Source organism: Drosophila willistoni, assembly GCF_018902025.1.
Source record: "Drosophila willistoni isolate 14030-0811.24 chromosome 2R unlocalized genomic scaffold, UCI_dwil_1.1 Seg167, whole genome shotgun sequence".
Classification (NCBI taxonomy): domain Eukaryota; kingdom Metazoa; phylum Arthropoda; class Insecta; order Diptera; family Drosophilidae; genus Drosophila; species Drosophila willistoni.
This window is the reverse complement of record NW_025814050.1, coordinates 16482760-16506479: the sequence shown is the minus strand read 5'-3', so window position 1 is coordinate 16506479 and position 23720 is coordinate 16482760. Positions and strand designations below refer to the sequence as shown.

Below are 23720 nucleotides of genomic sequence, written 5' to 3'. Positions count from 1 at the left end.
TCTGTCAAAATAAAAGAGACCGAGTTTGGTGTAAATAAGTAAAGACATACATAGTTTAGTTTATTTTGTATATAGTGGTCAGTGATGCCACTTGAAAGGATATATTTTAAATTAGTCATAGTTGAAAGAAAAGGATTGTCAAATAAGACTCATTCTTAAGGCAAAGTCCTTAGGCGAAGAGTTAAATAGGTCAGTTAGGGCAATGGAGGGTAAAATCGGTAATTTTAGCGTCAATATCGGTCTTAAATATCGAAATTCTAGCAGTTTTTGGGGGAGGCGAATTTCTTAGTTGTCTCTTTTGAGCCAAAAATTAAAATTCAAGACGTAGTATAGTTAGTTTTAAAAAAGACCTGCTATTAAACTTAAGAAAATATATAAAAAATTTAAAAAAAAGGAAGGGCAAAAAAAACCCATTCTTTGCTATTAAACCCAATCTTTACTAGAAGAATTTCATGGGTCACTTAGAGTATTAAAAGTTCGGCTTTGCCCTTAACATTTATAATATTACAATTAGAGACGTATACAGGATGTTAATAAAAAATAAATAATGTTTTAGTAAAATTACATTATGGAACAAAAAAATGGAAAAAATTAGTTTTATTAGTACAATAAAAGTTAGTACAAAATTTAGTATAGTGACTAGGGGAAGAAACTAGATTTTTTAGGGCATAAACATTTTATAAACGTTTGACCCTTTTATATTGCTTAGAATGGCGTCTCAATCAATTCGCCCTCCTCGCAAATGTATAATGGTAACAGCTGCAGGGCTAGTTTTGCATCTGAACCCAGTTCTTCTTTAGTAAAATTGAATAACGGTGGCAATCTCTCACCATTGGGCATGTTCGTTTGTAGAGTTTCCATTAAGCGTAATTCGTTGAAACTTTGATCGGCACAAGCCTGAAGGGCTGATATACGATCAATTGGTTGATAGACTAGACAGTTATTTAAAAGATCAGCTAAATCTTGAGGTACATAAGTATTTAATATGGCATTCCAATCACGTGATGTATTGATCTGTGTCTCTGTGATGTCACACATGTTTCTAATTCGAGGCACACGATCTAATCCAGTGGTGCCCAAGATCTGGATAATATAGAGTAATTGTTCTTTGCCATGTTTATTGCTGGCAAAGAGTGGAATGCCGTTTAACATTTCGGCAAGGACACAGCCGGCACTCCACATATCCACAGAGACGGTATAGACGAAACTGTTGGCGAATAGTTCGGGTGCCCTATAGGCACGAGAGCAAATATAACTCATATTCCCCTCATGGGGCACCAGAACTTTGGCACTACCAAAATCACCCAGTTTGAGTAACATTTTCTTTTCATTTAACAGCAAATTCTCCGGTTTAATATCCCGATGACATATATTCTTGCTATGCAAATAGGCCAATCCACGATAGAGCTGATACGCCAGGATGCGAATGTAGATGTGATCAACGGGACGCATATTTCTACGCTGCTGGATCAGATAGTCCAATAGACTCATTGGCATATATTCCAGGGCCATTATTATATAATTGTTTGGCGGTGTACCCATTTGAATGTGAAAGAAAAATATCATTTTCAGAATATTACAATGCTGCGTTAATTGATTCATAATATCCACTTCCCGTCGCTGATAGTTGCCGAAATTGAAGATTTGCTTAAGGGCCACTATTTTACTCTCATGCTGTCGATGGCCATTGTCGAGCAGCTCGGCCTGATAAACGCGACCAAAGGTTCCACCACCGATTAGTTTCTTCACATTAATGGATGTGGGCACCGCTCTGCATCCTGAATGGTAATATGCCATCGTATGAAATGTTTGATTCTCTGGTATAACATAATGGACGGGAGCAGGAACAGGATTGGGCAATTGATTTTGATTTTCTATTTAAAGACGGGATGGATGGTGGATGATGATGATGAGGGGAAATGACAAGAATTTTTGGGCCGGCAAAGTCAAAACTTACCCATATTTTTGTCCCCAACACTTGCAAAACGAGGGACAATATTACGGAACTGCTTTTTAGAGAGTTGCCAGCTTGTACAATGACCTACTTAATATTACCAGAGTTTTCATATAAAGGCATACGAAATTTTGCCAGGGTCGTACAACTGTCACCAACAAATCAAATTGTGGAACGGAAATCCATATCAACTTTAGTCGTAGCACAGTGGTCGGGTTTCGAATTTTTCCGATTTACAAAAGTTTTTCCCATTTTCAACATACAATACAATTGATTATGGAATTTATTTGCATACTTTCGTTTCTACCCTTTGAAAAAGGGTATACTAATTTTGGTCAGAAGTGTGCAACGAATAGAAGGAAGCTTTTCCGAAAGTATATGTATGTATTCTTGATCAGGATCAGAAGTGATACGTCGAAAACAGTGACTTTTGTAAATAACTTCGTTACTTTTTACGCAATTGTCGTAAAAATTCAAAATTAACATATCCATTAATAACTGTGCTAAATTTGAGCATGATCGGATGACTCTATCATATAGTACGATAGGAACGATCGATCGAAAACAGTGACTTTTCTGAATAACTTTCTTACTTTCGACGCGATTGCTTTAAAATTAAACATTGTCAGTTTTATATATCTGCCAATGACTGTGTCGAATTTGATTAAAATCAGACGACTATATCATATAGCTCCCATAGGAAAAATCGGTGGTAAACAGTGACTTTGATCAATAACTTCGTTATTTCCTATGCTAAGATAATATCCGTAAGTACACATGAAATTTAAGTGTATTGAAAAAATATATGCAAATTCTAAAGATCAAAAGATACAGATTTTTGCTAGTAACTTTAGCGAATTCATCCACTGTGCGTCGTTCAAAATTTATAAGAACACTCAGCACTTTTTGTCACACAGCATGGATAACTTAACCTGATAAAAACAAATAGAAAAATAATTACACTACCATCCATAGTTTTAATATGTGCTCAGATGCTGGGGGTTAATTGTCATTTTATCCGACTTTGTATACGAAGTCCTACGGAATACTGAAAAATTACCCCTTTACAATTATTATCTGCTAGTTGAAAGAAAGAAATGTTTCAGTGCGATAAGATAATAAAAAAAAAAAATTTCAAAGGCTAAAAGGTAGTTCCTGGTAATCAGAAGGGGTTCTTTTTTTGCTGGTTTTAATAGTAAAATTCAATTCTTACAAAAAATTCCCAAAGATTTCGATATTTCTGTGAATATGACATTGATTTTCTTAAAAGTTATAAACAATGCTTTCAGAAGATCAAACACTCTAAAGTATATATGTATTTAAAGCTTTAAAATTAAACTTAAGCATATTAAAAAAAAAACTAAAGAACAGTATAACATTTTACTCATAAAAAACTTCAGATAAATAAATATTTTTGGGTTAGTCTACTCTTAGTCTTATGTTAAGTAATAAGAGTACGTTCGTTTTGATCCCGATCCCTGTTTAGATGTCATTTTTTAAAATTTTATTCAAACCTTTCCGGCTCAAGGTTAATCTTTAAAAGAAGACTTGAAGAGATTTACTGAGATTGAGATTCACAATACTTACTAAATGATGTGGATTTTATGGCTTAAAGGAAGTTCCAATTTTCCCTCGACGATTATTATAAAAGATAATTCAAATTTCAGATCGTCATTTTCTATTATCTTTAACACAAATATATACTGATAATGATAACGTTAACTGTACCATGTAGATTAATGATTTTAGCAGACCTTCATTTTAATTTATTTATTTATTTTAGTATTATCGCATTAAAGGAATTGACAGACTTTAGATGATTGTATTATATTAGGCCTTAGGCCTACTTCACTGGTTATTATGGGATTTAATATAACGAATTTGTAGCCATAAAAGTCAAATTTGGTTGGCCTTTTCTTTAATTAATAGAAAAACAAAAAAAAAAAAACATTGCCTTTATTAAACACTTTAGCTGGTGAGCACCCACATAATACTCTAACAACTGGCATTGGCATGGTTTTGTGGTTTCCTGGGTCTTAATTTTTTTTTCATTTTTTTTTGCTTTATTTTCTTTGTGCCTTTTAAAATTAACTGCCTGAGCTTAGGCCGCCAGCTGCTGTGGTCGTTGTACGTCGTGCCGCTGCCTGCATCATCCTTTCATGTAGCACACTTTGAGGCGTGTAAGCAATAGCAACACGTTGTTGGTGTCAGCGGGAAAGTGTTGCTTTTTATTTGCTCCTGTGGCCTCTTTGAAGAGGTTGTTTTGTTTTTTTTTATGGTTGGGCTTTCCCCCTCCATCAAGCAATTAGAAATTGTGTAAGCATACCAAATGTGTTTTAATCAACATATTTAATTATAGAGGTCTTCCTCAATTTATTTTTCATGCTCATTTTAATAGAAATATGTGTTGGGTATTTGTATTTGTTTTACTTACCAGACGAAGCTATTGTTTTTCCAGTTTAGAAATCAAGGCGGCTGGCTACCTCGTGTTTACACCGTTCAGTTTTTCTTGCACATGCTAAAAAAAAAAGATATAGATAGAGAGAGAGCAAGATTCAGTTGGAGGTAACCGGTTTTTTGAATAGCTACATATCTAATACCAAGTTCAAGGTCAAGAACAGAGAAGCAGTGGTTAGTGAGTGCATCACACCACCACCATCATCATCATCATCATCTCGGCATCGGCATCTCGGCATCGGCATCTCTGGCAATACAAAGGTGTGACTATCCAACCGCAAGTATAAGGCGGTTGAGGCTGGGCGGGGGTGGCGCATTCAAATGTTGTTTAATTACACAGTGGGTAAGTCTAAACAGCTTTTTGTTTTATTTCAGAGAATAGAGAGACTTGTGCAAGTCGAAAGATTTTTCCCACGAATTGCGAATTTCCATTAACCATTGACTTTGAAACGTCAAGTGCTTGGCCACGAGAACAGAAAAACAAAAAAAAAAAAAAACCAAATGAATGCGGCACGTTGAATCAATTGAAAAGCAATGGCTAAGAAGGCTCTTTACTTGAAGGGTACTTACAATATGAATCTAGAAGATATTTACATAAATTCAGCCAAGTATATACATATAAGTTCTTGCACTCAATTTACTCAAATAGAAATGGCAAATCGTCAAAGTTAATAAATCAAAATGATTAAGACATTTAGTAGTACTTTTGTTTATTAAACATTTATTGACAGCTCTCTTTATGAATTGTATGTAATTCTCTCCATATATTCCAAGCCAACAAATCGTTTGTATTTTTCACCTCTTGACAGTTTTAGTTGCATCATTGCATATCATCATTATATAAGATTGTTACAGCTTTGTATTATGTAATAATTGTTATAGAATATATTTCTCAACAGAATATAAAACTCTACATAACAAATTAAAACATTATTTGTTGCTAGTTACTTTAAATCTCTAAAAGCAAAATGTATGCTATACGTTTTTACTGAAAATTTCACAACAATATGCTTCAATATATATAGGCATGTATGTATATACAACACAAGCCGACATTTTTGAGGTCATGGAAAAGTGTTTTAAGTTTAATAGGTCTTTTATAGTAATTTGTGGGTGCAGATCTGTCACGTTTTTGTCTATCACGTCAGGATTTCGAAGCAAATGCAATACTTAATAGTATAATATCAACAAATTATTATGCAAGAAACAGTATTATTTTAACCTATTTATATATTTAGTATGACTTAAAAGCAATTTACAAAATATCAGATTCTTTGTTATAATGAATAATATCTTAATAGAATATCCACTTTGGATATGGTTCCAAAAAGAGTAATATTTGAACCAAAAAGTATGCTATAGGATTCAAAGAATTCACATCTATTTAATTTTAAAGAATTATTTGAATCTTTATGCATCTAACAAATTGTTTATTAGTAATGTTTGCAAACAAGAGCTATTTTTCTTGAACAGGAAATTCTAAAATCTCTATAAAATGTAGAAAAACAATTTTTAATTTTCTATAGTATACTTTTAAGTGCCTATTTTCCAATCCTAGATCCCCTGATTTCACAACATCTGGATGTAATGGGCAAAAAACGAGTATGCAGTCAGAATCTACGTTCCCAAATCAGTTAAGAACACTTCTCAAGTTAACGTTACCAAAAATCATGTCGGCCTGTGTAATAGAAAGGAAGAGTGAGTGAGAGACAGTGAAAGCCAATGATAAATGAACTGTATAACCATTGAAAATAAACTTATTTTATTTGATTTATGAATGACAGAACAGTTAAATTTCATTAAGTACAAAACCCCAACGCGACCCCCGTTTGACAAATGTCATAGATGTCTAATTTGCATTACACGACGAAATATGCTAAGAGAGCAAACATTTTGCAACCACACACACACACACAGACAAACAATAACAACCCATCTACTAACCCTTACATATCCTGCCACCCACTCAACCACTGACAACTGCCAATTCAAATGGCTGACCCACGAGCAGCCACTTTGTAATTATAATACCCAGAGTAGACAGATACGCAGTAAGCGAAAACCTAGATGCAAAAAAAAACAAACAAAAAAAACCGAGCACCCAAAAAATAAAACCGTAAAAGCAAATATTGTATAAACGGATATCCTTAATGTCTGTCCGGGATGCTATGCTACTTTTGGCCTGACAGTCATTTCCGTTTTTCGGAACTTTTTTTTTCACTTTTTTCATTGCTTTCCGCTGCGAGAGTCTGTGGCAAGGCATGTGGATGCGGATGCGAATGCGGATGATGGAAAACCTGTTGCTTAGTGAGAGAGATTTATGCCATCGTAAAATATGCCAGTTGAATTTGTGAATTATAATTTGAAGGGTTTTCCCTAACAAACCAAAGCAATGAAGTTGAGATTTGATTTAAGTTCATCTTAAGTCAGACAAATCAATAGAAGGTCTTTATGGTTTAAATGAACTTTCAGTGCTTTGTGTAGTCCATAAAAGGGGATAAATTAAGTGAATATGCGACATAATATGCTAAAGAACAGGAGATTGTGTATATAAAAAGTTAAAGTACCTATACATCTCATAAGGAAAGGTAAATAAGTCAAGTTTGCGGATAAATCTTACATTCTTCAAGCTTTTTAGATGTTGATCGGAAGAATGTAGGCTATAATAGACAATGTGGGCCACATATAACAGCAAGTGGGCAGTATGTAGGAAGTTGGTTAATATTTTCTAGAGAGTGGAAATATAAGAGCAATATCTTGCTATTATAGATTCTATTATCTAAAAAAAATCTCCTAAACCACTTTAGGAATTCTTGAAATGGGTTACTTGATTTAGGAGATTTTTCAGACCTTCAAGCTGAAAGTAGCCTTAAGAAAGTATAAAAACTTCGGTCCAGCCTAAGCCTTTAAAAAACCTTTAAAACTACAATTGGTAGATATCTTTTCCACGTTTTCAGTGATAATATACTTAAAATTATTCTCAATTTCTGGATTTGTCCGTCTTCATTACAAATATATGTATAAATGATCCGATCTGCTATTTTGGTAAGATAATTTCATTCAATCTCTCTCGACATGGTTCTTTAGAACAAAAAATTTAATTTATAACTTATCAGAAGCTTCCAAAGTTGAGTTAAAATGTTCTTGTGCATTTTTCAGTATAAAAAACAAACAATTCTTTGACGGCAGACAAAACAGAAGTAAAGCGCCTAGAATAGTACCTTGAAGATGGCTCCGAAGGATATCGAAATATATTGGGACTACCAAAAAAGGTAATGCATTTTTATTTAACGTCCTTGAGCCAACCAATGAAAGGATTGATACCAATCAACAACCCAATTCCTATCAATAAAGTTATGACATTATTCAAAGATTGATTTTCATAGATTTATCAGGGGGTAACTAGAATTCGAATAATATTTGTGCAAGTTTCAAAAGATTTGTGCAAGAAATGTAAAATTTGAATTGTTATTGCCACTAAAGCATAGAGGATTTTCATTTCGTTTCCGGCCATGACACGCATTTGCCACACACATTTTCTACCATCCACCAACCACCACCCGCTACCCGCAATACGACCGACTTTGACACATTCACACACGCGTTGGCCATTAGGCAAAAGTAAGCTAAAGGCACTAGAAGCTGTTGCTGCCATTTTCTCTTATCTAAAACGGAAGTTGTCTGTGTTAATGGAATTACATGAATTTCAACTCTGAACCGCAGAGCAAAAAAAGGACGAGGCGGAGGACCCCGAAAAAAAGCTGGGAAGGCAGCCACGCAGGGATGTGGCAAAGCAGGCGACATTTCCTGCAAATGCATGGCCCATAAACTTTCGGTTTACGAAAGTTTACGCTCCACTCCCGGAAATGATAATGGGGCCTCCGACCGACTTATAGCATTAAAGTCCCGCTACCGCTACCATAAACAGAATTCCACTTTAGATTTCCGCATCAACGCAAACAAAACTGAAAACAGAAATGTCAAATTTTTTTTTTGAGCGAGTGAGTTTTTAGTTTTCATTTTACAATTTTCCATTTGATTTTATTTTTTAATGCAGTTTCAACGAGTTCTAGTTAAGCTGATGGGTTCAGTAGGTGGTTTGTGGGTGGGTTGTTTAGGAGCCGCATTTGCAACATCCTCCCCCCATGTGTCAAGCAGCTGTTAGCCCACTTTCCTCACACTCCCTGCCACTTTCATTTTGCCATTTGCCAACAAAAATGTTTTCCTTGGCTCTGTGCCAAACATTTCAGACATTTTTTTTGTTTGTTTGTTTCTTTCTCGTTTTACAGGGACTTGTTTTTATGTTGTCTACTGTTTGCCTGTTTTTTTCTTGTTCGTTTGTTGCTTTGTTTTATTATTTTTGCAACCATTTAAGTAAAATGCAAAATTTTGTTGAAATTTAAGTGCAAATTTTTGGTATGTATGTATGGTAATACATGAAAAGCGAAAGCTCTAAAATGGCCTAGAACTTTTTTTGTTTGGAACAAGCAACAGTTGAAATTGAAAGCAGATTTAATATACCTAAAACTAGAGTAGGGATACCAGGTACTGAAAAGAGAATTTAATCTAAAATGTATGAAATTAAAAACCAGCTGCATTTACCATAGATTCTTTAATTTGCCTGGGGTACATACATGTATATCGTTTTAACTTAAGGGGGAATAAATGTATAACTTACAATATTTGCTGAATTAGGTTTATTAGGTTTAACATAAAAAGTAATATAGATTTTATTTTCTTCTTAATGTTAATATTCGTTTAAGAAAGTAACATTAGACCGTCGAATGATTAGAAAAACAAAAACAATACTTAGTGTACTTAATTTAATATTTATCTCATATTGTGCATAGTGGTCTTGTATAAAATTAGCTTATAGTCCCATTAGGATAAATTAAATACCCAGGAAGATAAATATATTGATGTCATCATATGGAAACCCTTTAACACTTCTAAATCAAATCGATTGCTTGATTTGATATCAAATGATTTATCTTTAAGATATCCACATTCAAAACGAATTGAAAATGGTTACAAAAAATATGTTATATTTTTTGCTCTAAAACTCTTATTTTTTATGTTAAAATTTAAATTTATGGAATCATGGAAAAGAAATTTTAGAACTCTCGCTTAATATTTTTTCTAATCTTTTTAAAAAATACAGTCTTGATAAAGAACGGTTAAAAAATGAGAATTATTATAAACTGTTTTCCAAAAATGTATGCTTTGCCGGCTCGAGGTCAATCCTTTGGAAAATAAATTTAAAAACAGTTTGTTTTTGTTTGTATTTTCCATTTCATATGTATGTACATATGTACATACATAAAATAAAAACTTCTTCATCTGTTCGATTTTGCATATGAATATTTTAAATGTAATGTAATGGATAAATGGAAAATTTTATTTATGTTAGTTAATTTTTAATGGATTGTTTTTAAAAATATATTTTACAAAATTTTACAAACTTTAACTTTGCAATTTTTGCCCTTGGTCGACTTTTATAAAAAATCTCCCTTTTAATATTTTAAAGAATTGATGGTTTATATTTTTTTATAATTATTTTGAATATTCTAAAGGAATTTTCTTCTTTATTCTTCGTTCTTTTGATCAAATTTGAGTCAAACTCACTGATTCACTAATAGATAATTAGATTTTTAAAACTTCTAGATGTCCAATTTTAAAATTATTCGACGTCTTGCCCTCTTTCCATTGGCGGCAAAAGGTCCTGAGGGGTCTTTTTTATTAACTAATATATGCGTGCATCTCCTATTACTTTTTTGATTTTTTTAAACATTTGTAAACATATGCACATACATATACATATATATACATAATGAAATATGAAGGACTTGACCACATTCTTCTCATTGACGTTTCTGATATCAATATTTATTTTTTTTCGTCTCTTTTTGGTTATAGCCACGCCCATTGCGTTGGTAATCTTAAAGACAACTAGTTGACCGCCAAACAAAAAAAAAAATTAAAAAAATTAAAAAAATAAAAAGAGAAAAAGTGTTGAACGTGCAAATCCCCGCCCACAAAATGTTGCGTGTGTGCGTACCCCCTGGCCAAAGTAAACGTTGGATGATGGCCAAGACAGCATTTAATTGAGCAATGCGAGAGAGAGAGGGGGGGCAAACAGGTTTCGGCAAGGAACAGCTGCCACATATGAGATCGCCACATCTCCTCTTTCCCTCTCCGTCCCACTCTTGTGCAACTTTTTAAGCCATGAGATTGTGGCATGTTGTATGGCCAAAGACCAAGATGTTGTTATGGCCATTTAATTCAAGAACCAGGTCAAGGTTACCAAGATCATAATGATCTCATGGATTGTGTTGATTTGTTGTTGTCGGTTGTATTGTTGACTTCAAACATGTTGCATGTTGGTTGTGCGCCCCCCGTCCCCAGTCTGTTCTCAGGCAATCTGTTCCCACTTCAAGTTGAATGAGTAATACATATAAAATTTGGTAAAAGGCTCCTTTTATCGTACAAATCATGAGGTTCATGAGTGTTTTTTTGTTTTTCGTGTTGCTTTTTAAAGCCCTGCTAATTATTTGACTTCAATTTGGAAATGTTTATGAGGGAAATTTTTGTTTTTGTTAAAATACTTAATTACCTCGAAGCGAAAAAAAAACAAAAAATTGAAAGCAAACAAAAACCCAATGAAAGAAACAAAAATGAGTTAAGCCCTATAATTAGATCTCTTACCTGCTCTCATATATGTATGTAGTATATCATTTTTGGCAATTTATATGCAATGCTTGGCTGCATTTGCAACGATGATCCTCCAATTTGCCACGCCTGGTTAAATCCACAAGTTCAATAAACAGACTGCCATGACGTGAGGCCAAGAACAAAGCCAAAAAGCCCAAGAGTACGAGAGATCAGAGTTCATCATCGTGGCTGAACTTCCTGCTCACTTTTTGCAATCATTTTAATGGGATTTTAACATGCATTTTAAATTAAGTGCGTCCAACACTTAAACGTTGCTTTTGTTGTTGTTGCCAACTAAGAAAAAAAAAACAACAAAAAATGCATTAATCATACATGAAACTTTTTGACATTCATTAGCAAAAAATACAAAATATGTGCTAAAAAAAACAAAAGGTGAAAACAAGAATGCAAAACATTGTGGCTATTTTTGTGGAATAATTTACATATAAATACATTTTAAGTTTTTCAATCGTTTTTCATACAATGTATGTACATGAGCATGCCAACAAATATTTGCATATATGTATCTGTTAAATAAATATGAAAAAAATCATCATTTCAGGGACGATCTGCCACTAAGTGGGTTTTCAATAGTAGATAAAGTAACTGGGATATACAAATAATTTTAGGCGACATAGAATTGAGTCTAATGAAAATTAATAAATATTTTTTCATTCAGCTAAAAGATGGGAAACGATTGAAACTAAGCAAGTTTAACAACAAGGAGAAAAGAACGAACAAAGAACTATTTTAGATAAATAAATACTTTATAAGTTTAACAAAATTATAAGTCAATCTAAGCAGGATATCATTAGCAAAAGAAGCATCTTGGACTGAAGAAAGATCACGGGCTGCATAACAGGCTACTACAGAACAGGCTAATGGTCTCTAAGTTCATCTTAAAGTCAATATGGACATATGGTGTTCCTATCTGAGAGAATTAAAGCAGGACAAACCGAAACTTGATTCAGAGATTCAAAATCAGAATCAGTTATGAGGAACTCTTATGCAGAAATCTGCGTGGCATCCAAAATCCCATGTATCCTTGGTCAATATGAAAGGCTCCCGACTTACAAATTCGCATCCAGACAGCACTGGCACCAGAATTCCTTGGGTACAAAGCTGCTCCTGCTAGAAAATTAACTAAATGTTAGACTTGCCAGAGAAAACTGATTAATACATGATCTCTGAACTGTCTCCTCCTTTCCTCGCCACCTTCTCATCTTATTTCTATGATCAAGACAGCTTTCTCAAGGTAAACGCAATTATAATATCTGCCTCTTTTTGGGACAGAATGTAGAGGGATAACTCCATAGAAGAACGTCTCCAAGTCTTCCACTTGAGCTCCCATTTGGGCCGTTATCAGACATCCACTTTTCAACGAAGTTAATGTGTCTAACAAAAATAACTTTAGGAAAATTTGCAAATATAAATACATTTAAAAATAAATATTAAGAGAAAAGGAGAAACAAAAATCATAGATTGACAAAATTTTTATAATACCTTAATAAATGATTGATTGGAAGCTATGAGGTCCAGTCTGAAGGCCTTTGTCGCTCTGGCTTCACAACTCATTGTAACTTAGAATGAATTCTTTTTTACAATTAAATAATAATAATAATAATACAAATTAAAGAACCTTCGGAACCGAAGAGCCAACAAATTTTACATTAAATCGTATAAATTTGGTACTTAAAATTGCTTTAATTTGAATTCATTTATAAAAATATTAAACATATACTTGCCAAATTGGTTTAAAAAAAAACTTGAATAAACATTTACTGTCTCATGACCCTTGAATTTCTTATCTCGCTCCTGGTTTGCCATTGATTTTTCATAAATTAAAAGAAAGGAAGAAAAAAACAATTTCAAAGAACATAAAAACTCTACTGATTGCATTTTATGAAATTTTGTTATAATTTATGTATAAATAAGATGTTTTTTCTTTCTCTGTTTCCAATGTTGCTGTCAAAAAAGTTTTCAATTAAGCATTAAAATTACCTTACGGTTGATAAAATTTGCATTTCGAATATATAAATTGTGTGACATATTTCATTTGGCCGTAGACATTAACATTCTCAATCACAGTCAAATGACTGGCCATTTGTATGTAGCCCAGAAGAAAAATAAATCATGATGAGCTGACTTTGACTTAAATAGAGTAAGTGAGACAATCTGTCGTATACGCAAAATTTGACTGGAGGGTCTGTTGTTTTTGTCTCTCTCACTTCTTTCCATTTGACCATCTTATGGCCATCCTCTTGAAGTCAATGTCTATTAGTTGACTTTAAGCTGTCTGGCTAAGACTAATTTGATTGCTTAAATGCTTTTGCCAAAAGGAATTAACTGTGCGACGACAAGAACAACAATCTGCTAGATGTTTGTCATTAGTAAAAGTCCCACGCTCCACTTACTTTCAACCCCTCCTCCCTCCAATAGTTGGGTCTGTCTGGCTCCCGGCTCCTGGCATTTTGGCATATTAGAAGGAGCTTAAGTAACGATGTGACACGCAAAGTGAAGAGAACTAGAATAAGTTTTTGAACACCTTTCGAACAAAAAGTGCTTCAATGTTTTTTCTCTCACTTTTCTTTTACGCATCCCCCACATTATTTTACTACCCTTAAGTTCTCTTAGAGCTCAGTGAACTTTTGCCTTAATAAGCGCAATTGACATTTCAAGTTTAGGTGGTAGATACTACCTTGTAAGTACCTATGAGGGCGGCACTCACTTAGACACACACACACACACTCATACACTTTTTGTCATACAAAGTTGGCATCAGAGAAATGTACATATGTGGGCGATGGATGCACATGACACACATCCTAGCGGGGATTGGCCAGCATTATCATCAGCAGTATCAACAACGGTAGCAGCAGCAGTTACTCCATTCAGCCATAAACTGAAAAACATCTCATGGGGCCTTAAGGTTCTGGGACAAGAAACATCCAATGGAGCATTAAACTGTCCAAATCGAACCAGAAACCTGAACAGAAAGAAAAAAACAACAAAAAAAGACAGAAACCTTTACCAAAAATCAATAAATTGTGTGGCAGCAATTTTAAAGCTCTGCATTTTTGTTGGCCTTTGGCTTTATTACAATTTCATAAGGTGTTTACGACTTTAAAAACTGCCATAAACTTTGCCGTTTGATGTTCCTTCAACAAAATCTTCCTTGTGGCTAAGATAAAAGTTAAACACTTGACAGCATCCGGCCAGAGTTGAGGGCTACATAGTTTCGTGGAGTGTAGACACGGGCTCTCCTTTCCCCATGCCCTTCAGCTCCCCACCACACCATACCACACTTTAAGTAGTTCAAAGTTGAGAAATGCCAAACTGAAAGTAATGTTAACAGAGCAAGAGAAGATGGAGGACAGAATGAGAGAAGGAATCATGAAATTCTCAAGCACATTAGCCAAGCCACATTGTGCCTACTAATGAGAGCTCGTTTATGGTAGACATCCGCATCCGGTTTCCGGGGCGTTAGCCTGAAGGATCCTACCCCCCACCCCCGAAAAAAAATAAGGACACCTGAACGGACCCGCAGTCTCTGAATGCCAGCGGCCATTTTATTTGCCTTTGGCTTGGTTTTTCTCTTTTATTTTTTCAATTGCTTCTTTTTTTTCTTCCTTTTTTTATGGCCTTGTGGCTGGCGGATGTTATGGGATTGTCATGAAGCTTGGTCTAGGCAGATTTGGTTGTCTTTCGTTTTTTTTTGGTTATAAAAATGAAAAAAAAGCTTAAATTTGACAAAGGTTTTTTTTTTGTTTTGGAATTAGTTGTAATAACAAAATGTGACAGGATTAACATTCTTAAGTATTTATTTTTTACTTTAAAACTATCACAACTAAATTGATTAGAAATAATTTCAAATTTAAAACATTGAAATTTATTTTATATATTCATATAAATTTATATTTTAAATTTATATTTATATTAAATTCAAAAAAAGGGTCAAGGTCATGGCTTAATATTGATTACCTAATCAATTATCTCAAATTCGTTGTAAAAGTTGTCTGAACCTTAGACAACACAAATAAAATATTCTCAAAAAATTCCTTTACTAAAAATTAATTATGAAAATGTTTTTCAAATTTGTTATGCTTTATTTTCTTGATTATTATATTAATGTTAAAGTTATCTATTTACATACATTTTACTTATTTTAGAATTATCATTAATATTAATTAAAATTGCTTTTTCAATCATTTATTTTTGCAGAATAAAAAAATTTTTTTTAAGAAGTATTGGCATTTTAGTTTTAGGAAAGTTTTAAGTTTAAAACAAGTGTTATAAATGCGAAACATTCTTTATGTTCGAGCTCTTAAGTTTGCTTAATTTATATAAAAATAATACAGAACTAAAAATAAATACAAATCCTTATTAAGTTAATTACAAAAAAAAAGTACCCATTTTTACTTAAATTCTTCTTATTAATTAAATTGATTTGTATAAATCTGGAAAAAGTTGTACCGTGTTAAAAGATTTTAGGGTATACAAAGTTTGTGGCTCAAAACTTTCTTTGGTTCAGATGGGGTTAAATTTTCCACACTGCTGGAGACATATGTGTGTATATACCTACACACACACACAAACACACATACATACATATGTTTATTTTCCCAAGTATTTTGTCCTTTTTCCCCTCTTTTTTTTGCCCAACCTACCTTGACATTTGCATCATAAAAACGTACAAATTATGTGTAATCGCAAAAGATAGGCAAAAAAGGGTTTTATTTTTTCATGTGCACACAATATTGTTATGGAGTAGATAAGAATTAAATGATTGGACTTAAAGTGGGTTTCAAATATTTGTCAATGATTCCACACACGCACAAAAACATTCACACACACACACACACACTCACATAAGCACACACAAAATGTCTCATCGACGTTACAAAATTTTGCAATTAAATGCGCCAAAGACATGTCAAAGTTTTGAAATCCATTAAAAATTGCTTTACGCCTATGTATATGGATGGGCCCTTGTTGAAGACCATGCCCCAAACCTAGTTCAAGATTTCACATTAAGATAAATTCCAAGGAAATAACAAATAAAAAAATACCACAAAAAAAAACAACCAAAATAAATAAAAAGAGTCGCCAATTGACAGTTTCATTTTGTTTTACTCAAAAAAATAACCAAAAAGACCCAAAATTATAAAAACAATGAAGGTCTACAACGGAGTTTATATACCCTTGCATTTTAGTTTGTTTCTGAAACATGGAAATATTAAAACCATATCGCAAAAAAAAAGAATCAAAAAATTTAAAAAATTTGGGTAATAATATTAATTTTCGCTTACCAGTAAAAACTTAAATACTTGAATAAAAGAAAACTAAAAGGTGATTGTTCAAGTAAAATACCTACATATATACGTTTTATTCAATATGAAATTTTAAATAGCTAAAATCTGGAAAAGCTTAAAGTGATACATTATATATTTCATTTCACAATAAATAATTTCATATTTAAAAAAAAAAAAAAAAATAAAAATAATAAAATTAAGTTTAAAAGAAATTTCGAGTTGAAATAAATTTTATTGTTTAGACTAATAATAATTATTTATAATAATTTATTAAAGGTGATTCTAACTTTTGTGTATCTAAACAATTTACTCTAATACAGATAAGACAATCCTTTTCAGAAAAGAGTTTACATATTTATTGCATTTGGTTTAAAATTATTAAAAAGTTTTCATTTCAGTAATTTGCGGCAAAAAGAAATAAAAATATAAAAATTATTGTTAAAAAATCAATAAACTTTTAACTAACAATTCGTAATTTTGGTTGTTATTACTTGGGACTATCATATTCATAAGTTTTTTGAAATGGTCCTGATTTAAATCGCAAGTATTAGTATTGAAACATTTTAATTTTCGATTCCCATTCTTTACAAGTCTAAAATAATACAAAAATTTTAAGAATTCTTTACAAAAGTTTGGATATTTGCTTGCATTTTGAATTGGTAAAAATTTTGCTAGTAAAATCGTGTTAAATCATTACAACTTTTTTTTGTCTATTTCAAAAGTCTCGCCAAAGTCCGTATACCTTTTTAAGCAAGTGTATTTGGTTAAGACACACACATTTGCTGGGGGATTTTATTTGGCATTAGGCCGAACTGAAGGTCTGCATAAACCAAATTTCAGGTAGAAATTTTGTCTTTTAAGTGACCATTCTTCAAGTTACCACTCCCCAAAATTGAAATATTTTCTTCATCTTCGTTTTTTTTGTGTGCCTCTTTTTTGGTATTATTTTTTTTATGTCTTATAGGTTTATATGCTTATATATAGTCGTACAGATGTACATATATATCTGAGGCTGGGCTGATCACGTTTTTTAGTGAAAATGTCTCATTAACTAAATGCAGCAGACAAAATTTGTATATCGAAAAGCAAAAATCTTTAACTGCAAAAACGTTTTTGAGGTCACTAATTGTTATTACAGATGCGAATTGGTTGGCTTGGTGCTTGGGGTGCGTATAATGAAATTCTTTTTTGGGCTTACTTATATTGTTTTACCGTAAGCCACTTTTACTTTTTTTTTTTTTTGGTTTTGTTGTATTTAACATTATTGTTTTTGTGTTTTTTTTTTGTTTTCTTTCTCATTTTACCGCTAACTGCAGACATTTTTATAGGCTTAAAGTGGAGGCTGATTGCAGCCTCTGATTGACAGCTGCTTCGGCTACTTGAAGCTCAGTCGGTAAATCATTTGGCCAGTTACCATCACACACACACACACACAGAGGAGAACGCCGTCATAACTCCCCCCTCCTTCCTTCTACTTGGACTTTTGCAGCTCATAAATATTTGGAGAACGCGTGCTTGCCCGGCGGCAATCTTGTCGTCTAAAGCTGCCTTCATTGCCGGCCCCCACCTCGCACCTCGCACCTTTCATCCCCCTTCGACCACTCCTCCTTCCACCTTTCTTCTGCTGATTCTCCTCCTTTGGCTCAGATGTTTATGATAAACATGCCGCAATGTAGGTAGGCAGCCAAGCAGGCTGTAAACGGGTGTGTGAGTGTCTGTGTCTGTGTGTGTGTATTCCCATAGCTTTTTGATGTCAGTCAGTCAAGTTGGCCTGAAAACCCAAAATATTGTTACAACAGCCAGCAATATGTTGTGTTTGCTGCAGATATCTTAGATATCGTTAGTTTTGGGCCAGAGCTATGATTTTTGGCATTGGATTTGTGTATGATGTGTACACACATACATACATATGTATGTACATAAAATCGATAATATCATGAAATATTGACAACAATACAAAAGTGATTTTGGCTTCACTGAAATTGCTCTATAATTTGATTGCAAGTACAATTTCAAGTAGGTAGCCAAAATATTGCATAGCATTTGTTATAGGGGTTGCCGCCATTAAAGGGGATAAATCGAATATTATTTAGGAATTTGAAATTGATTCTTTTGCTCGCTTTATTTAAAGACTTTTTCAGACTTTATTTCCTTAACTCTTGAGTCTGAGTCTTCAACTTATTTAGTTTAAAAAGGTATTCATTGCAAGAATCTACAAGTTCATATCAATTACATTTGAGCTTATCTATTTATTTCCTCTGTTTTTATACTCTTATAGACGGTATATCATCAGATATTTGTGACGCAGAGAAGGATACGTTTTCGACCCCATAAACTATATATATTTATGATCAGCGTCTGAATTGGAGTCGATACAGTCATGCCTGCTTGTTCGACACTTCATATTAACTTGGCATTAAAACTTTTTATGGCCTAATTAAAATTAAATTTGACGTTTGGTAGATTGAAAACCTATAGAATATAGCTGCCTACTTTATTAAGAAACACTTCCGTACAATAATTAATTAAAAGTGGGCTTAGTGGAAAATTTCTCATAATATCGGAAAAACTTATAATATATTCAAGGAAAATTATTAAGGGAATTAAAATGCATAGAATAACAAGGATATATGAAATTTGGAGCAGTGAAACTTGGGTTTTTGTCCTTTTATATACATAATTATAAGCATCGGTTTTTGTTAAAACCTTAAATCCTGTTAATTTTAATTGAAAATTGAATTAATTTTATGTTTAACCAGTCGGTATTTGAAAAGGATATAAAAACCTACTAAGAAAATAACTGTTAGGCCCCTTTTCTAAGAAACGCGAAAAAGGAGATTTAAGAGAATACATCAACCCAATAAAAAAGATTTGAAAACCAACGTACGAAAAAACTTTCGGTCTATTTTTCCAAAAACTTGAAATGAAATGAAGTAAGTAAGTCGTCTCGCCGACTTGGGTATACCATACACCAGGTGAAACAAATATTTAAAATTTCGAAAACCAAATGTATGTCTACTAAATTGTTTTAACATACCTCATACCATTTGCTATCTCGCTCACTCTACAAACACACAAGCACTCTAGCGCCGCCACCAGCCAACGGCCAATTCTGCCCTTTTGGATCGAGTAGCAAAATACGTTCATACGTATATTTTGTATGTTTCTAGTCCGATTTCAATCAAATTTGGTAGTTTGATAGAAATAGATAAGATTTATTAGTCTGCCAAATGTGATCGCGATGGTCAAAAAATTGCAAGAGCTAATCGGTTTTTTCTAAATTATGGAGGCGGAAGTGGGCGTGGCAACATATTAAAATATATGTATACTAAGTATGCGCGCATACTAAGCCAATATACATACTAAATTTGGTGAGTTTAGCTTTGTTAGTTTTCGAGAAAATCAGTTTTGGTTAATTTTCGGGGGCGGAAATGGGCGTGGCAAAATTTTTAAATAGTCAATATCTGCGCGTCTATTAGGCTAACTTACATACCAAATTTAATGTCGGTAGCTTTCATTGTTTTTAAGAAAATCAGAGTTATGTAAATTCCGGGGGCGGAAGGGGGCGTGGCAAAAAGTTGGAACAATTATTTTCTGCGCGCTAACTAAACGAGTATATAAACCAAGTTTGATGTTTCTATCTGCTATACTTTTTAAGAAAAACAGTTTTATGTAAATTCTGGGGGCGGAAGGGGGCGTGGCAAAAATTTGAAACAAACTCGATAAGCGTACATACTACACGAGACTGCATACCAAATTTGGTGGCTCTAGCTCTTATAGTCTCCGAGATCTAGGTGTTCATACGGACGGACGGACGGACGGACGGACGGACGGACAGACGGACATGGCTAGATCGACTCGGTTTTTGATCCTGATCAAGAATATATATACTTTGTGGGGTCGGAGATGCTTCCTTCTGCCTGTTACATACATTTTGGCGACTTTAATATACCATTTCACCCTATGGGTGTATGGTATAAAAAGGAGATTTAAGAGAATAAGAGATTTAAGGTCCACTTTTGCAAGTGGAGTTTTCGGTTTGAGGTTAATTTTACCCATTTTGGACCACTGTTCGACTTTTTGAACATCAAGTTTTTTATGTTTTCAAAGATTCTGTATTTTATTTGACTAAGTTCCTTCAAAGGGAAGTATATAGTTAGTTCCACAAAAATTACACTAAATAAAATTTCAAATCCATTTTTTGAACCAGTTTCATCCCAAACTAAAACAGGCAGAATGTTTTATTTTTTAAATAAGTCATTTTGCAACTTAAAATCAGCCCGGTCCAAAATGGTCAAAATTTTATAATTATTTGAGACAAAGACTGTCTAATTCAGCTAGGCATTAATAATACATATTTCAAACTTTATAATGTTTATTTGATGAGCATTATAAACTGTCAAATTTCGGCAACAATCCAAATACAAATTGACAAAAGGACCTGACATTTTTCATCAGCATCAGCATTATGTAGATGAAATATTTATTCCATACAAGTTTTCTTCATATTGCTGACAACATTTCTCGCTTGTTTATTTGTTGCTGTTTTTTTTTTTTGTTTTGTTTTGGCTGTCTTCTGTCCTAACGATTGTGCCATAAATTCACCAAATAAAAGAGCAAAGGGAGCGAATCTGGCAAGCAAATACAACTCCTCATTACTTTTTATATATCTATATGTATGTATAGTATATGGACTGGCAGCATATCGTGATCCAGTGTCCAGATATGTCGGCGAAATGTCAACAGTGTCGCTGTTAAGCGCCAGTCAGGGGAGCCGTTGGCTTGTCGTTCTATATAGTCTCACCCAAAAACGCCGACACGTTTGTCATGAAACGACAGAAGCTTCCGCTCTGAAAAATAAAGAAACATTTTTCAATGCGTCACACACACACACACACACTCAGAACGACAACCATTCCAAACAAACAAAGATACATATAAATTGTAAAAAACAACACAACAAAAAATAAGACAAAAAAAAAAAACACCAAAGTTGGACGCTTCATTGCACAACTATTTGGCAAAGTTATAAAGCGCCGAATCGAACACAAACGCTCGAATTAGCTGTACAAAAATGTATTTATTTGAAAAACTAGCTGGAAATGAAATAGTTAAAGCGACGATAGAAAATTGGGAATTTACACGAATTAGAAAAAAATTAATTGAATAACTCAAAAACTTTAAAACAGATTCATATTGGAATTGGTCGGAAATATATGTTTGTTATTCGTTTTGATCAAAAAAATATTTAGGAAAATAATTATTAAATTCGAGAGAAAGAATTTCAATTGTGGAAACGTGTGAAGGAAAAATAGAACCAAAGAAATATCCACCGCCCTTTGGGACTGAGAAAAAATCAAAATTAAAAGTGACTTTAATCTTCGTATATGAAATTTCTGTAATTTTTTTGAAAGGACATTCTAGATATTCCAGATCTTAGCGATATTAAACATGCTTAAAAAAGAAATTATATTTAATTTATTAGAATCTATGTAATGTATAAACTGTGGTTTGAAACATATTGTTCATATCGAGAATATGAACTGCTAATAATCAATTTATAATTAACAAGTTTGTAGTACGTTGAAATGTTTAGTCTAAAACTGTTTAAGCTTTAAAAATTGTTCATTAGCGAATTCTAATTAATTTGTAATAAAAATTATTCTTTGTTTGGGAACGTCGAACTTTTAAACTTTAAAACCTTTCAAACCTTTTTTGTTGAGAACCTGAATCCATTTACCCAGTGGCAGATCTTCAAGGGTATTACCCTTTAAAGTGGTAAAATTTAAATAGCCAAAAACTATTTTTCCGGCTATAATTATAACATAGATCCGTTACTGGATTAAGAAACTCACGCAGTTCATTCAAAATTTTAGAAAAAATTTGATTTCTGATAATAGATTGAGCTTGTTAACTTTAAATATTATTCTTAACGACTATAAACACATAAATTGACAACCGAATGTCCTTTGAAATTTAGACCAAAGTCCTTTCGTTTAGCACAAAAACTGTTGTTTCTCGTCTATTACTGTCACAATATTCCAATTGAATGATAACGGCTTAAACCCAACTACAAATTTTCATTAGTTATTGTTTCATTTCCTTTATACAATAAAGTTTTCCTATATTATCATTCAACCCTTCTGTGGTTTCAAATATTTAAACTTTCAAATTCAATTGGCATATAACGTAAATGATTACATTTTTAACGAATTAGTACTGGCCAAAGTTAATTGAATTAATATTGAAACTATTTTTTGTTATGTATATAGAAATACATTTTTTTTTAATTTTACATATATCTTGGTATGTTCTTATAATAAATAATATACTATTAATGTAAACTAGTGGAATTAGTTATATTAAACAAAATGAATAGACTTAGGTCAGTGGTAGAACTAGCTCAACCCCGAGGATCCTGCACTTTTAGATCAGATTATGATGAGCCTTTTCCGGGCCAGAGCTATTCTACATTCAATAGATTAATGGACAGAATGTTTAGATATTGTAACTGTTTAAGATAAAAAAAGTTTGAAAGTTTCAAATAGAATGTTTAACGAAACATTTGCAACTCCTAAAAGAAAACATACATAGATGAGTCAGAGATTATTCAAAACTTTCAAAAAAACTTACCAAGTTTAGACCATTGTCCACCTAGATTAACCGCAAATAGTGTGGTAGATATTGATAATGATCAAGTAAAATATATGTAGATTGTATAAATGGATCACCAAAACCATTTATTTTGGATAAGTGAAATCACAAAACGACACCTTTTGCAATTGTGTTAAACCGCAAAAATCTGCTCAATTGACTCACCAAAATGTTTAAAATTTTTTTGATTTGTAATCACGAATCGAATGCATTGTCCAAAAATGCAAATGTTGTCTCTTATTGAAATATTCTTTTTTTGTAACTTTATTTTAGTTTTAATTGCGCGCACGCAATAATTTTCCTTGATGGGGCATCAACGTCAAGGCGAATCACTCACCAGCGCTCCATCCATCATAACAACAAGCCAAAAAAAAAACAACAAAAACAAAAAAAGAAACAAAATGCCAGAGGCCCAACTCGGGGGACTCTTTGATTATGAACGCGTGCGCACAATCATCACCCAGTTGCCCCTGTCCATCTATCCGTCCATCTGCCCGTCCATCTGTCCATCCATCCGTCTCGATTATCATGCAAAGAGGCGCAGCGACCATAAAAACGATTCTGCGTCTCTTTTTTTTGTTGGCTGTCCAAATGGGCGTCTTGCGCCTTGTTTTGCATGCTGCGCTCGTTAA

The 23720-nt window shown here is 33.1% G+C and overlaps 1 protein-coding gene across 1 annotated transcript; it reads right to left on the bottom strand.

Moving 5' to 3' along the window:
* Positions 1-578: 578 nt before the first annotated feature.
* Positions 579-2204, bottom strand: LOC6642743 (protein kinase shaggy). The gene is made up of 2 exons (XM_002065145.3): positions 1958-2204; positions 579-1874 (listed from the first exon to the last, which is right to left on the bottom strand). Exons 1-2 carry the CDS (start codon positions 1959-1961, stop codon positions 706-708), a joined length of 1173 nt encoding a protein of 390 aa, XP_002065181.2. The 5' UTR covers positions 1962-2204; the 3' UTR covers positions 579-705.
* Positions 2205-23720: the final 21516 nt, after the last annotated feature.